General features: G+C 55.0%; 1 protein-coding gene across 2 annotated transcripts in view; it reads left to right on the top strand.

The window, feature by feature from the left end:
- Positions 1–14874, top strand: part of UNC5A (unc-5 netrin receptor A) — a 64413-nt gene that overhangs the window by 39486 nt on the left and 10053 nt on the right. For both annotated transcript variants that reach the window (XM_070793303.1, XM_070793304.1), the window contains exon 2: positions 9016–9249. In XM_070793303.1, the coding sequence (XP_070649404.1) occupies positions 9016–9249 (234 nt within the window). The remainder of the gene's footprint in view (positions 1–9015; positions 9250–14874) is intronic.

Raw genomic sequence — 14874 nt, forward strand, 5'->3', positions numbered from 1 at the left:
TCCACCACAGGGGGGTTCTAGAATTGACTGTTTGGAAAGTAAGCAGAGCTAGCTTCCAGACAAAGCTGAGTGCGTGTCCCCCTCTTTCAGCCCTCCTTTCTGGGCTGTGCTCCCTGTCAAGGGAATCATAGTCAACATTCATTTAACAAGCGCTCACTGGACACTTGGTGTGTGCCGGTCCCTGGCCAGGCTCTGGGGGATGCTTAAGGGTTAGGGCAATGTCACCATTCAGTCCCTGCCCTCAAGGCACCTACAGTCTGAGTAGGGAGACAGATTCATAAAGGGTGACCACATGGTGTGGGAGGTACCAAGGTGAGTTCAACCAGGGCCTGTGGGAGCCCGGGGGAGGTGCGGCCAGCTCTGTCTAGGGGTCAGGGAAGGCTTCCTGGAGGAGGGGGTATTTGAGCAGATCTAGAAGGACAAGTAGAAGTCACCCAGGCAGAGAGCAGGTGGGGACTGGATCAAAGCAATGAAAGGATCCTCACTCCAACTGGCCTCAGGCAGAGAAAGGAATCCAGGCTCTGCCTTCCGGCTTCTTGAGACCCCAGGCTTCCCACAGAGTGAGGAGTCGATCTCCTTTCTTCCCTCCATTCTCCAAGCCTCTGCTTCAGACCCATGGACAGCCTCCCATTCACTTGGCCTCCTATGGCCGGCAGGACCAGCGGGACTGGTCCAGCAGAGAGATTCTCTCTTCCCAGCATCCCAAACCAAATCCCAAAGTCCCAGCTTTTGCAGTGGGGTGACCTGCCCATCTGGGCACCAGTTGGTGCCACATACCTACCTCTGGGACCAGAGGTGATGTCAGCCCACCCAGACCGAATGGCCATATGGATGGAGTTGGGGGAGAGCCAGGCATTCCCTGCAGAAAATCAGACACTATCAGCCGGACAGGGGAGGGAGACAAGGCCCCAGCCAGGATATGTGCCTGCATTGGGAAGATTCCCCTGGAGATGGGAACAGCTCCCCACTCTAGTATTCTTGCCTGGAGAATTCCATGGACAGAGAAGCCTGGCAGGCTACAGTCCATGCGGTTCCAAAGAGTCAGACATGACTGAGCAACTAACACTTTGCACAACTGCAAAGGGTCAAGATGCCAACCTACACACTTGAAGAGAGGCCCTGGAGGCGAGGCCAGGTGGCAGCTCAGGCCCTGGGCCAGTAGAGCCTTGAATGCCAGGCAAAGTGTGTGGCGCACCATCCTGTGGACTCTCCTCTCCCCACCCGGGCCTGTGGAGCAGGACAGCCAGGCCCCCAGCGGACCTACCAAATGCATATCTCCAGGCTAGAGAGACTGGGAGCACAGTTGGGGTGGGGGAGGGGGGTACAGTGCTGGGTGGACAGCCAGGAAGAGAAAGACAGAGGCTGCCAGGCCCCTAGCCCCCTCTCCTTCCTCCACCCATCTCCACACCCAGGACATTTCTCAGGGAAGTGGCAAAAGCAGGGGCTTGCTGCCCCTCCCCCTCACCATTGACGCAGGCCTGGCTGTTGGGAGGTTAAACAGGAGCAAGTTGTGGACCAAGACTGGACCATCCACAGCTCCCAGCTGAGTGAGGCCAGATGACACCCTGCCCCCAGCCCTCCCACCCTGCTCCGTGGGACTGAGTCCTTGCTCAGTAAATACGAGTTCATTAATAGCTTGATTAATCACACCTCATAGTTTCGTGGTGCTTTTAAAAATAAAACACTTGAAAGCACTTTCACACACACCCTGGGCCTCAGAGTTACACGAGTAGGTCTTATCATCCCAGGCTGCTGGTGAGAAAAGGGAGGCTCAGCGTCAGAGCAGCAGGATGTTGGGGTGTGGCGGGGGCAGGTTGGAGTGCAGAGCCATCTCCCTACCCACATCTCTGCCTGTGGGCCACTCTGAGCTCTCTCTGGGTCTCCCTGCAGAACAAGAGTTAAGGGGGCCATCCTTAGGCAAATCTGAAGTTCAAGGGGGAAAAGGGGGGCAGTCATTCAGTCACTCAACAAACACTCCAGAAATAAAGGATTCTGTAAGTTGCTGAGGGTTCTGAAGCAGGTAATTGTTCAATCTCTTAAGTCAATGTCTGACTCTGCAACCCCATGGACTACAGCATGCAAGGCTCCTCTGTCCTTCACTATCTCCAAGTTTGCTCAAGTTTATGTCCACTGAGTCAGTTCAGTCACTCAGTCGTGTCTGACTCTTTGCGACCCCATGGTCTGCAGCACACCAGGCCTCCCTGTCCATCACCAACTCCTGGAGTTCACTCAAACTCATGTCCATTGAGTCGGTGATGCCATCCAGCCATCTCATCCTCTGTCGTCCCCTTCTCCTTCTGCTTTCAATCTTTCCTGGCATCAGGGTCTTTTTCAATGAGTCGGCTCTTTGTATCAGGTAGCCAAAGTACTGGAGCTTCAACTTCAGCATCAGTCCTTCCAATGAATATTCAAGGTTGATTTCTTTTAGGATTCACTAGTTTGATCTCCTTGCAGTCCAAGGGACTCTCAAGAGTCTTCTCCAGAACCACATTTCGAAAGCGTCAATTCCTTGGCAGTCAGCCTTCTTTATGGTCCAACTCTCACATTCATACATGACTACTGAAAAACCATAGCTTTGACTAGATGGCTCTTTGTCGGCAAAGTGTTGTCTCTTATTAATACACTATTTAGGTTTGTCACAGCTTTCCAAGGAGCAAGCATCTTTTAATTTCATGGCTGCAGTCACCATCCCCAGTGATTTTGGAGCCCAAGAAAATAAAGTCTGTCACTGTTTCCATTCTTTCCCCATCTATCTGTCATAAAGTGATGGGACCAGATGCCATGATCTTAGTTTTTTGAATGTTGAGTTTCAAGCCACCTTTTTCACTCTCCTCTTTCACCCTCATCAACAGACTTTAGTTCCTCTTCTCTTTCTGCCATTAGGTGGTGTGATCTACATATCTGAGGTTATTCATATTTCTCCCAGCAATCTTGATTTCAGCTTGTGATTCATCCAGCCTGGCATTTTGCATGATGTACCATGCACGAACTCTGCATATAAGTTAAATAATCAGGGTGACAGTACACAGCCTTGTCATACTCCTTTCCCAATTTGGAACCAGTCCATTGTTCCATGTCCAGTTCTAACAGTTACTTCTTGACCTGCATACAGGTTTCTTGGGAGACAGGTAAGGTGGTCTGGTCCTCCCATCTGTTTCAGAATTTTCCACAGTTTGTTGGGATTCACATAGTCAAAGGCTCTAACATAGTCAATGAAGCAGAAATAGATGTTTTTCTGGAATTTCCATCCTTTCTCCATGATCCAATGAATGTTGACAATTTGATCTCTGGTTCCTCTGCCTTTTCTAAGTCCGAGAACATCTGGAAGTTCTCGGTTCATATACTGTTGAAGCCTAAATTGAAGGATTTTGAGCATAACCTTGTTAGTATGTGAAATGAGCACAACCGTGTGGTAGTTCGAACAGTTTTGGGATTGCCCTTCTTTGGGATTGTCATGAAAACTGACCTCAGTCCTGTGGCCACTGCTGAGTTTTCCAAATTTACTGACATATGTAGTGCAGCACTTTAACAGCATCATCTTTTAGGAGCTTAAGTAGCTCAACTGGAGTTCCATCAGCTCCACTAGCTTTGTTCACAGTGATGCTTCCTAAGGCCTACTTGACTTCACACTCCAGGATGTCTGGCTCTGGGTGAATGACCACACCACTGTGGTTATGAGGTCTTTAAGACCTTTTCCTGATATAGTTCTTCTGTGTATTCTTGTCACCTCTTGTTAATCTCTTCTGCTTTTTTTAGGTCTTCACTGTTTTTGTCCTTTATCATGCCCATCTTTGCGTGAAATGTTCCCTTGATATCTCCAATTTTCTTAAAGAGATCTCTAGTCTTTCCCATTCTATTGTTTTCCTCTATTTCTTTGCATTGTTCATGTGAAAGGCCTTCTTATCTCTCCTTGCTATTCTTTGCAACTCTGCATTCAGATGGGTACATCTTTGCCTTTCTCCCTTGCCTTTCACTTCTCTTCTTTCCTCACCTATTTATAAAACTTCCTGAGACACCACTTTACCTTCTTGCATTTTGTTTTCTTTGGGATGTTTTTGGTCACTGCCTCCTATACAACGTTAAAAGAACACATTGGTCATAGCAAACACTCTTTTCCAAAACCCAAGAAATGGCTCTACACATGGACATCACCAGATGGTCAGTACCAAAATCAGACTGACTATGTTCTTTGCAGCCAAAGATGGAGAAATTCTATACAGTCAACAAAAACAAGACCTGGGGCTGACTGTGGCTCAGATCATGAACATCTTTTTGTAAAATTCAGACTTAAATTAAAGAAAGTAGAGATATCCACTTGGCCATTCAGGTACAACTTAAATCCCTTATGATTATGCAGTGGAGGTGATGAATAGATTAACGGGATTAGATCTGGTAGACAGAGTGCCTGAAAAACTATGGATGGAAGTTTGTAACACTGTACAGGAGGCAGTGATCAAGACAATCCCAAAGAAGCAGGTTATAGGGGTGCTAATTCAGAAAGTGTGGGTGTAAGGGCACCGAGGGAAGAGCACTTGGGGCAGTTCCTCTGTGAAGGTCTGAGCAGAGCCCAGAGTGCCCGGGCCAGGAGGAGAAGGATTTTAGGAGAAGGAGACAGCAGGAACTGTCAGGCAAGACACAGCTGGGCTTGTGTGAGGACCGGGAGCCCGGCAGCATGGCCAGAGCAGAGGGAGTGCAGGGAAGACTAGTAGGAGGTGAGTCAGAGAGGGGACAGGCGTATGTCCTTGGAGTTTGTTGGGAGGGCAGTGGGAAGCCTCTGGGGTGCTGTGTGCAGGGCAATGCAGAGATCTCCCCCCTGAGGAATGTGTGGTGGGAGGCAGGATGGCTGTAGAGGGTTGGATGGGGAGGCCTTCAGTGGAATGGGCCATAGTGGGCCGGCCCTATGAGGTCCATCTGGGAACTCCCCCACCCAGACATCAAGTCACAGCCAAAAAGCCACCTCCTCCAGGATGCCTTCTTGGCTCCATACTCTTCATCGACTTGCTCCTGTGACCACACTGTCCCCTGAGCCTCACACCAGGGTAGGTGCCACATTCAGGACTGGGCATGCTGCCTCCTCCACTGGACCGTGAACTCGCTCAGACAGGAGCCCAGGTCTTGCCTGGGCCAATGACAGGTAGCCCTCCTGAGTTGCGTGGGGGCCAGCCGGCCAGCCCCAGGGCTCACTGGAAGCCGGGTTCCTACTTCAAGGCCTGATCATTGGTAAAGCCCCATTTGCAGTTCTCAGCAACCAAGAGCCCATCAGGAATCCACTAGTAAAAGAAGTCTTCCAACTGAACTCTGAGAGGGTGGTTGGGCAAATAGGAGAGGCCTGGCCAGGGTGTGGCAGGTGGAGTTCCTGGAGAGCTGCAGGGTGAGGCTGGTGGGCCCTGCCCCTGCCTGCTGTCCCACAGCCCCAGCATCTGCATTGGGAAAGCCTTCCTCCCATGCTCACAGCCAGAAGGGAGCAGGAGTGGGTACCCAAATCCTAATCCCCACTCGCCCTCCCTGGCAGTAGGCAGGCTGAGCTGGGCGGCAGGGACCAGAGAAGGACAGGCTGGGAGTGGGGACAGAGGCCTCGGCCATACACTTGCTTCTCCTGGGATAACAGCTCCAGTGAGGATGGGTCCTAGAGGCGAAGCAGGGAAGTCGGCCAGGTCGGGGAGTCCTCTTTCAGAAGAAGTGAATTGAATTGGCCCTGAGGAAAAGGTAGGAGAGTGCCAGCAAAGGAGGAAGGCTGCAGTAGGGAGTGGAGTCATGTCTTTTTTTGTTTATTTTTTAACACCAAAACATACATTTTATTCTGGGGTATAGCCGGTTAACAATGTTGTGATGGTTTCAGGTGAACAGTGAAGGGACTCAGCCGCACATATACATGTAGCCATTCTCCCCCAAACTCTGCTCCCATCCAGGCTGGCACGTGAAGCCATGCCCTTTTGAAGGCATCATATAGCATATGACCCTGAGCAAATACAGGGTTTCATGTCAAAGGCAAAGATCACTCATGCTGGTGGCCTGCAATGTGGAGAGGGAGAGACCCAAGGCTCTTACCCGGCTTTAGTCCAGGAGAGAGACCTAACTGGGACGGTGAGGGGGGAAGGCAGATCACAAGTGCTGACCACAAGGGTGGAGGTCACGTAGTGCACTCTGGGGCCACACAGAGGGGAAACCAGCTCTGACCACCCAGGAAGCTTCCAGCAGCCCCAAGAGGGCTGAATTTAACCCCACCCATGGCCTTACAGTGTCCTTGCCAGAGGGCATAATGCAGCCTAGAGGGGGCCCCTGGGTCCACCTAATAAATGCCCCACCAGGGGGTGGGGAGGGGAGACCGTGCCCACATGGCGTGGCAGAGGCCCGGGAGAAGTGAGCTATGTCCCTTATTGGTCACAGTACATTTATTTTTCATTAGCAGTTAAATGCAGACATGAGGGATTGTGCTGGGTTCAGCGGGCGGCTGACGTGAGTAGTGCTTGGTGCAGTGATCGATAGGGAAGCTGGGGGGCCATGCGCCTTCCCCAGCCAGGACCCTTGCCCACCCAGCTCTGAGCCAGTAGGCAGACCTGGGCCATCACATCGAGCCTGTGCAAGGCGGGGCATGGGCAGGCCCAGAAGCTGCTGCTCAGGTCTCTTCTGGAGCCTGTGGTCCCTGCCCCCCACCTCCATGGGCTCTGCTCTGTGTGGCCTGGGGGTCTGCAGAGATACTCTGGCTTCCCCAGTAGGCATCTAGAGAGGCTCCTGACCCACAGCACCCCTCCTCGGGGTCCCTCGTCCTATTCACCCTCCAGACCTTGGGAAACCAGAGCGCAACTCAGCCTCACCCTGGCTGAGCCTGCCGCCTGGGTCAGGGCTGCTGAGTGACAAATGAATGTTACATCAAAGGGTCAGGATGTGGCCCCCCAGAGCCCAAGGCTGAACCTGGGGGACAGGGTAAGTGACTTCTCCCTCAGGCCTCAGACTCCACATCTGTAAAGTATCTGGAGGGCTCCTCCCATTTGCCAGCATCCCCCACCTCCCTCACCCTAAAACACACCTGCAGACTGGCCAAGCCCCATGGAGGTTTTTCAGGAGTGGGTGGGGGCAGGACCAAAGGAGCGTGTCTTTCCAGCTGCAACTGTGGTTTCAGGCGGCTTAGCCTTCACTGCAGTGTAGCACAAAGTGCACGAAGGCATGGGGACAGGCTGGGGATAGAGGTGGATGAGCCCACTGCTGCAGACACTGGGGGCAAGCTCTGTGCCTCAGTTTCCTCGTCAGCCCTCATCCCTGAAGAGATTGCTGGGAGGGAGCTGGAGCCCTTTGCCACTGTCGTGTAAAAGCTCTGGGTGCGGATAGCAACTGACATCGACCAAGCACTGTGCCTTTGTCCTTTTCCCCCTCACGAGCCCAAAGAACTGGGTACCGTACCCTGCTTTGCTGGTGGCTCCGACAGTAAACAATCAGTCTGCAGTGCAGGAGATCCAGGTTTGATCCCTGGGTCAGGAAGATCCCCCAGAGGAAGGTATGGCAACCCACTCTAGTGTTCTTGCCTGAAGAATCCCATGGACAAAGGAGTCTGGTAGGCTATAGTCCATGGGGTTGCAGAGTCGGACATGACTGAGTGACTAACACACACACAAACCCCAGTTTGCAGGCAGAGAAACAGCCTGGGGTTGGGGGAGTGGGGGTTACCTGCAGTCACAGCAGGTTTCTCAGCCTCTGCAGACTTTCCCAGCTCACCCCCTTGATGCCTACAGACCAGGCACAGATCCCCTCCCCAAAATCACAGTCTTGAGTGGAGGGGATCCCTCCTCGGAAAGAGAGGGTCCCTGTTCCAGCAAGAGAGAAAAAGCAGTGTGGATGCCCCCTGGGCCCAAAGAGCCAGGCCACCCATTAGAAGCCCTCCACGGGTTTTGGGCTGCAGGTGAGGAGGGTAGTGGAGCTGGGAAGCCACTGCGGGAGGCACCTCCCGACCTGCGTTGGGCAGTCAGGACCTCCACAGAAGGGGTAACTCACCCAAGGTCACCCTAGCAGGGTCTCTGAAGCATTTCCTTCCATATGCCCAGAGGCCCCTGTTGGTTGGGAGTGTATGTTGGGGGAAGTGACTGCAACCCCGAGAGAGAGGCCCGGCCGTCAGGGGGCTTGTCTGGTGGGTGTGGAGGCCGAGGCTACTCTGCCCCCGACCCCACCCCACCCTCCCCGGGTCCTGTTGTGGGAGCAGACTGCTGAGGGTTTTACTTCCACCAAAGCCTCAGAGCCAATTACCTGTGTAATTAGCAACAAATGACTTGTGGGATAGCTGTGGTTTTCAGTTAAAATTAGAAGGAAACCCATGTTCAGTTCTCCTTAAAGAGTGAGACTTTAGGCTCAGGCTCCCAGACACGCCTTCCTGGCTCCCACCCTGCCTGAGACCCACCCACCCAGCAGCCCAGGCTCACCCAGATTCGCCCCTCCCCACTACAGGGGCCTCACCTGTCGCACGGCCACCAGCGCCCCTTCACATCCAAACCTGCCACAGCCTCTCCCCGCTTCATTCACGTGCTATTTTCTCAGCTCCTACTAAGTGCAGGGGCCAGGAATGGGGAGCAAGCCAGAAGCAGCCCCCCAGGCAGCCCGGCACCAGAGGAAGGGACTCCTGACCCCTAAGCCCTGGCTGCCGGGGCCCTCTGCCTCCTCCAGCTCTACCCTGGCACCTCCCCAGATCCCTGAACTTCTACCAGAGGAGTAATGAGCCCTGACAATCGCCACAGGCTGGCATTTTTGCCTTTGTCTCGTTTCAGGTCTCCACAGGTCTTCATAAGTCGGGGGTGGGTGTGGGTTGGAGAGGTGGGGAGGGCTGCTGCTCCTCCCGTTTTACACTGAGGGTTGGTGAGGGGCCCATTTAAGCAGCCCAGGTCACTGGACTGGAAGCGGCAGAGCCTGGCCCCACAGGTGTCTCCTCGTGGCCTGGCCCTGGCCCCTGAGCAGGCAGGTGGCACCAGGAGGGCCCCCAAGTCCAGCAGACCCCACCCCCCGACTCACCGGCCCTGTTTGCTCCTACCACAGGTGCCCAGCAGAGTGCCACGGTGGCCAACCCGGTGCCCAACCCGGTGCCCGGCTCCAACCCAGACCTGCTTCCCCACTTCCTGGTGGAGCCCGAGGATGTGTACATAGTCAAGAACAAGCCGGTGCTGCTGGTGTGCAAGGCCACGCCCGCCACGCAGATCTTCTTCAAGTGCAACGGGGAGTGGGTACGCCAGGTGGACCACGTGATTGAGCGCAGCACGGATGGGAGCAGCGGTAAGGCCAGGAAGGGGCAAGGGAAGAGGGACGTGGTGGGGGAGGGGGCTTGCGGGGGGCATCTCAGCCCCCGAGGCAGTGGAGGCTCAGAGATGGGGCCCTGCTGCCCACCAAAGAGCAGAGGCCAGGGTGAAACTAACCAGCTCTGTGTGGGCAGGACCCCTGTGTACACACCAAGGCCTTCTCTGGGAGGCCTACCTTCACCAGACTTCATCACTTGGTGGGTAAAAGGGAGGCCTCACCACCAAAATATCCCAGGGAGCTGTGGATGGTGGGGCAGGTCCTGGCCGCTCCACCTGAGGGGTTGGTTGCCTGGTGAGTGGTGCCAGCAGAGAAAGGCTTGGAAAGAGTGGGTCCCAGATGACAGAAGAGCTCACAGACCTCAATTCCATGATGGTTTGTTGGTGCACTCACTCCCTAAGCAACCACTCCCCAGCTGGAGATACAACCCCGCAGAGACGGTGGGCGGCACAGTGACCTCTCTATGAGTCCTGGGAGCTAGGGCTGCCCGGGGTGGGCTCTTCGGGGCAGAGACGTGTAACCCTGGTCAGGGCAAGAAGAGGGAAAGGGTGTCCCAGGCAACCTAGGAAAGGATACAGCGCCAACAAAGGCCTGGAGGCAGATAGGCATGTCAGGGCTCAGCGGGAAGGGGATGGAGTGGGCGCCGGGGGCACTGGGGCCACCCAGGAGCCTCCCCCATTCAGCTCTGAAGTGAGGTCACAGTGCTGTGGGATTTCAAGCTACCGAGTGACATGACCAGTGCTGTGGGTGACGCTCGGGGCCCATGTGGAAGGCTGACAGGAGAGGCAGACCCAAGAAGTGCTCCTTCTGTGGGCCCCTTCATTTCCCTCCTCCAGCCCTGGGGATGGGGCCAGAAAGCCATTGTTTGGGAACCTGTGCTCCGAGAACAGGCCCAGTGAAGCTGACAACAGCCTCTCCTCCTCACTAACTGGACTCCAGTTAAGCTCATTTCTGGCCCCCTTCCCTGGTGGCTCAGACAGTAAAGAATCTGTCTGCAATGCGGGAGACCTGGGTTCGATCTCTGGGTCCGGAAGATCCCCTGGAGAAGGGAACAGCTACCCACTCCAGTATTCTTGCCTGGAGAATTCCATGGACAGAGGAGCCTGGCGGGCTATAGTCCATGGAGTTGCAAAGAGTTGGACACAACTGAGTGACTTCACTTCGCCTTGATGCTCCATGGAGCCGCCCACACATGCTGAGTCCTCAGGTTAAGCCCGGAGCCCCTTCCCACCTAGGCTCAGCCAGCCTGAGACACACAGCACACGGACCCTGTGCTGGATTTGGCTACTTGAGTGAGGTCTGAGTCATAGGGCCAGCAGAGGGCACCCAGAACAACTCACAGTGATGCCAAGAGTAGGCAGGAGACCAAGGCCCAGGGCGGTGGCCCATGCTCCAGGCAGAAGAAACCAGGCAGCCCAGGACGGACTTCTGGAGTGAGGGCTGCCATCCATCCCCAGTCTTAAAACCACCTGGAATGCCTAGCAGGTCAAAGGACAAATGCAGGGCACAGCAGGCTGGCCAGAAGCTCAGGCCTGGGGCAGCAGAAGTGGGGGTGGAGGGGGTGGTCAGCGGGACAAGGAAGCTGCAGCCACATTGCACTGTGGGAGGTAGGGTTGGGCAGAGGGAGGCCAGGGGATGGGGCCCTGCCCTGGTGAACACGGAAGCTTGCACAAGAATGCAGGTGTGAGCAGACAAGCCCTGAGTCTAGGCAGCGTGTGATTTAGTCCTCAGAGCCAGTCTGTCGTGTTACAGATGCTCTGACTCATCCAGGACTCCAAACAGGTCTTTTGGTCCATAGAGGTCACATGCCATCCTACCCTAGCAGGGTCAGCGGGGCTGGTCTTCAGCATGAGCCCCTAGCCAAGTCCCTGAGCCTACCTTGTCCTGGCCTTACACACACCTGCTGCTGGCAGCAGCCTTCTTGCAGTCCTCAGGTGTCAACGGAGTACCTGCCATGTGCCAGGTCTGGGTGAGGGGCTAAGAATTTAGCCCGCAAGTCTCTTGGTGCCAGTGATCCAGATCTGCTTCCCACCCTCGGGAAGGGAATGGATAGGGTACATGGCCTCTTTGGCAGGTCGGTCCCCTTCCCCCATGGGCCTCAGTTTCCGTTGCTGGGGGCAGCTGTGAGATTTCTCATACCCAATTAGAGCCCAGCTCCAGGTCTTCCCTATCTTCCTGCCCCATGCCCAGGGCCCAGCCTCACTTTGCAGCATCAAGAGTCCTCCTGCTGCTGAGGTAGGTCCCCCGGGGAAGGAACAGGCGAGGAAGAGGAAATCACCATAGCCTGTCTCCCTGCAGCCTTGAGTGCCTGTCCTGGAACCTCTTGGGATGTCTCCAGGCCAGCCCCCAACTGCTCACAACCTGCCCTTCCAGGCTTCCCACATATACCCCTCCTTGTCTCCTGCCATCATGAGGTCTGGTATCCACAGCTTGGGCGAGACCCAGGCTCTTGCCTGCAAAGCAGTGAGGCTCTGCTGGCCTTGCTCCCTTCAAGCCAGGCGGAGAGCAGAGCTCACAGAGATACATCCCACCCATGGCCACCAGGGTCCCCTCCTGCTCTGAGCCTCCAACCTCAGGCCTCCCATGGCCAGCCCACTTGAATTTTCTTTGATCTTATTGACTTCTTAACCCAAAGCCGCTGAGTGCTCTGAGGCAAAGAGATAGGTTTCCCTCACCCACAAATGGATGCCCAGGCAGTGGGTGGCACCCATGGTACACACAAACCCAATACCCTGACCCAGGCATGCTGTGGTCAGGCAGACATGACAGAGGCAGAGATCAGCCCAAATCTGGAGCCCTGCATGGGGGTGGGGATGGCTGAGTGGACACCCCAGGAGAGAGTATCTGGTCTCCCCTTTGCTTGCCCCCATTCCCCATCCAGGGACCAGGGAGAAGGGACCAAAGCCTGAAAACTCTTAAACCCAAACCCACTGATAGTGTAAAAGTTGGAAATTTACCAAGTACTGGACTCTGGTCTGGGAGTATAATATAATTTATTGTGTGTTAAACAAACCAACTGATTATGAAAAGCAGTTTGGTAAGAAGGTATCCTACGCACTCGCTTGGCCTCAGAGGCCCCCACCCCCACCCCTCCACCTTCCAGAAACACTCAGCATGCACATACCAGGGCCTCCCCACATACCCAAGCCCTCACATGCCTGCACATACCCGACATGATCCCGGGCCTGAGCCAGCAGGGACCCCCACCTTCCTGCTGCCCTCCCCCAGGCTGGCATCTGTTCCCATTTACCAGGCAGGTGCAGACACAGCCGTGCCCAGAAACTGCTCCTGGGAGCCCGGCTGCTCGGCAACCTGCAGCTGGGAGGGCACAGCCCCTCACTTCAAGGCCCAGCCAGCTCGGGTCTCCCCCACCCCCAGAGCTTGTGGGGCTCAAGGGCGCTGCCTGGATCTAGAGCTCGTGGACAAACTTGGCCCTCATTTGTGGCAGCAAGAAGGAGAGGAGGAGGTGGCAGGACAGAAGAGGGAGGAGACAGGGAGGAAGAAATAGGAGCACTTTAAATTTAGTGCTGTTCTCCCTGAGCTAAGCTGCCTGGGTGGCGCGTGAGCTCCCCCCACCTCCCTGGGAGACTGAGCAGTGCTTCCATAGACCTGTCCACCCAAGAGAGGAAAAGCACCCGGTTCAGAATGTTCTGCAAGTCTCCCACCACTAACCCGAGGCTGAGAGGGAGGACCCTGTCTCTGCCCCCAAGTAGGTGCACAGCTCCTTCTCAGATGCTTGACAGATAGCTGGTGCCCAGGGCCCCTGTCCTATACACAGACCCTGTGAGGGACCCTTTCTCAGTTCAGCCCTCACCCCACCCCTAAGGACGTTCACATCCATCGCCTTAGTGTGGGGCAGGCGGTGCCCAGAATGGAGGGATCTCCAATGATAGTGACCTCAGCCAGAGGTGACCCACCCATCTCCTGTGAGAATTCACGGTGTAAGGGGACAAAGGTGACTGATAGAAAAATCTGGGACCTGTATGGGAGCTGGAGAGACTCATGAGGAGGGGTCTGGGCAAGGGTCAGGGAAAGACACGTTAGAGAAATTAAGACAGAAAACAGCCTCCTGGCTTGCCTGCTCAGCTGGGCTGCTGCTCCTCCTGCAAGGCAGCCCTAATTGAATTTCTCTGTTAACAATGGAAGCACCAGCCTCTCTCCCTCTTTCTGATAAGCCAGTGACCCGAGGGAAATTGGGGTCAGGAGGAGGAGGAATTGGAAACAAACAGTCTTTTCTCACTCCTGGGGACACTAGTTTCAGCTAAGGGCCAGGGGACTGGAGGAAGGCTGGGGTCCCCCCTCCCTTCTGGGTCCTCAGAGGCCTGGACACTCCCAAGACATCCCACAGCTGGTTCTGGGTGTGGCAGGTGTGTGGAGGCTGGGTACTGTGTCCACCCTTGAGAAGGGATCCTTCGGGCCCAGTCCATACAGGATAAAGAAGGTCCCAGACACCCATCACAGGCCAGCTTCCCCTCTGTGGGCTGTCTCTCCCCATCACCAGCGTTTGTCCCAGTACGAGGGCACCCCTAGCACCCCACCCCCCCACTCCCATGAACCCTGAACACATTCTGGACTCACACAGCAGGCAGCCCTGGGCACCTCTGGCAAGTCACTGCCTCTATGAGCCTCTGTTTCCTCATCCACAGAATGGGAGCAAATACCTCCAAGGGAGCAGACTGGAGAAGATAAGCCAGCACTCTGGAAACAGTCTAAGCCCCAGGGGTCTATTATCATACTACATAATCACTGTCATTATCTTGTTAATAGCTGTTATTATATCATCACACATCAGGATCTACCTACTAACCCCAGGAGGCCAGCCAGATAACTCCGTGAAAGTGAAAGTGTTAGTCACTCAGTCGTGTCCGACTCTCTGTGACTCCATGAATTGGAGAAGGCAATGGCACCCCACTCCAGTACTCTTGCCTAGAATATCCCTTGGACGGAGGAGCCTGGTAGGCTGCAGTCCATGGGGTCTCGAAGAGTCGGACACGACTGAGCGACTTCTTTTACTTTTCACTTTCATGCATTGGAGAAGGAAATGGCAACCTACTCCTGGACAGGGAAGCCTAGTGGGCTGCCGTCTATGGGGTCACCCAGAGTCGCACGACTGAAGAGACTTAGCAGCAGCAGGCTCCTCTGCCCATTCTCCAGGCAAGAAAACTGGAGTGGGTAGCCATTTCCTTCTCCAGAGGATCTTCCTGACCCAGGAATCGAACCCAGATCTCCAGCATTGCATGCAGATCCTTTACCATCTGAGTCACCAGAGAAACCCTAGATCCCTCCTTACCTTTTGTTTTTACCCACAAAGGCCCCCAGGGCTGGACTGTGTGCCTCACCCCTTCTGCCTGGTGTCCTTTAGAGGTCACCCTCCATTGCCCCAGGTTCCTCTGTGACTTTGTCTCTGAAATAGCAGGAAACCCCCTTCCTGACTTTTTTGACTCCAGGGAGATAGGCCTTGGGTGACCAAGTACCCACTCCTGACTTTCAGGAGATACAAAGGGACTTCCCCGGGAGCCCCTTCTTCAGGCAGAGGACTGCCCGCAGTGTCTGCCAGCTCCCCTGCTCAGCAGAGGGAGTGTCTGTGGTGGCGCTGGGACCCTG

The sequence above is a fragment of the Bos indicus genome, chromosome 7 (genome assembly GCF_029378745.1).
Source record: "Bos indicus isolate NIAB-ARS_2022 breed Sahiwal x Tharparkar chromosome 7, NIAB-ARS_B.indTharparkar_mat_pri_1.0, whole genome shotgun sequence".
NCBI lineage: Eukaryota > Metazoa > Chordata > Mammalia > Artiodactyla > Bovidae > Bos > Bos indicus.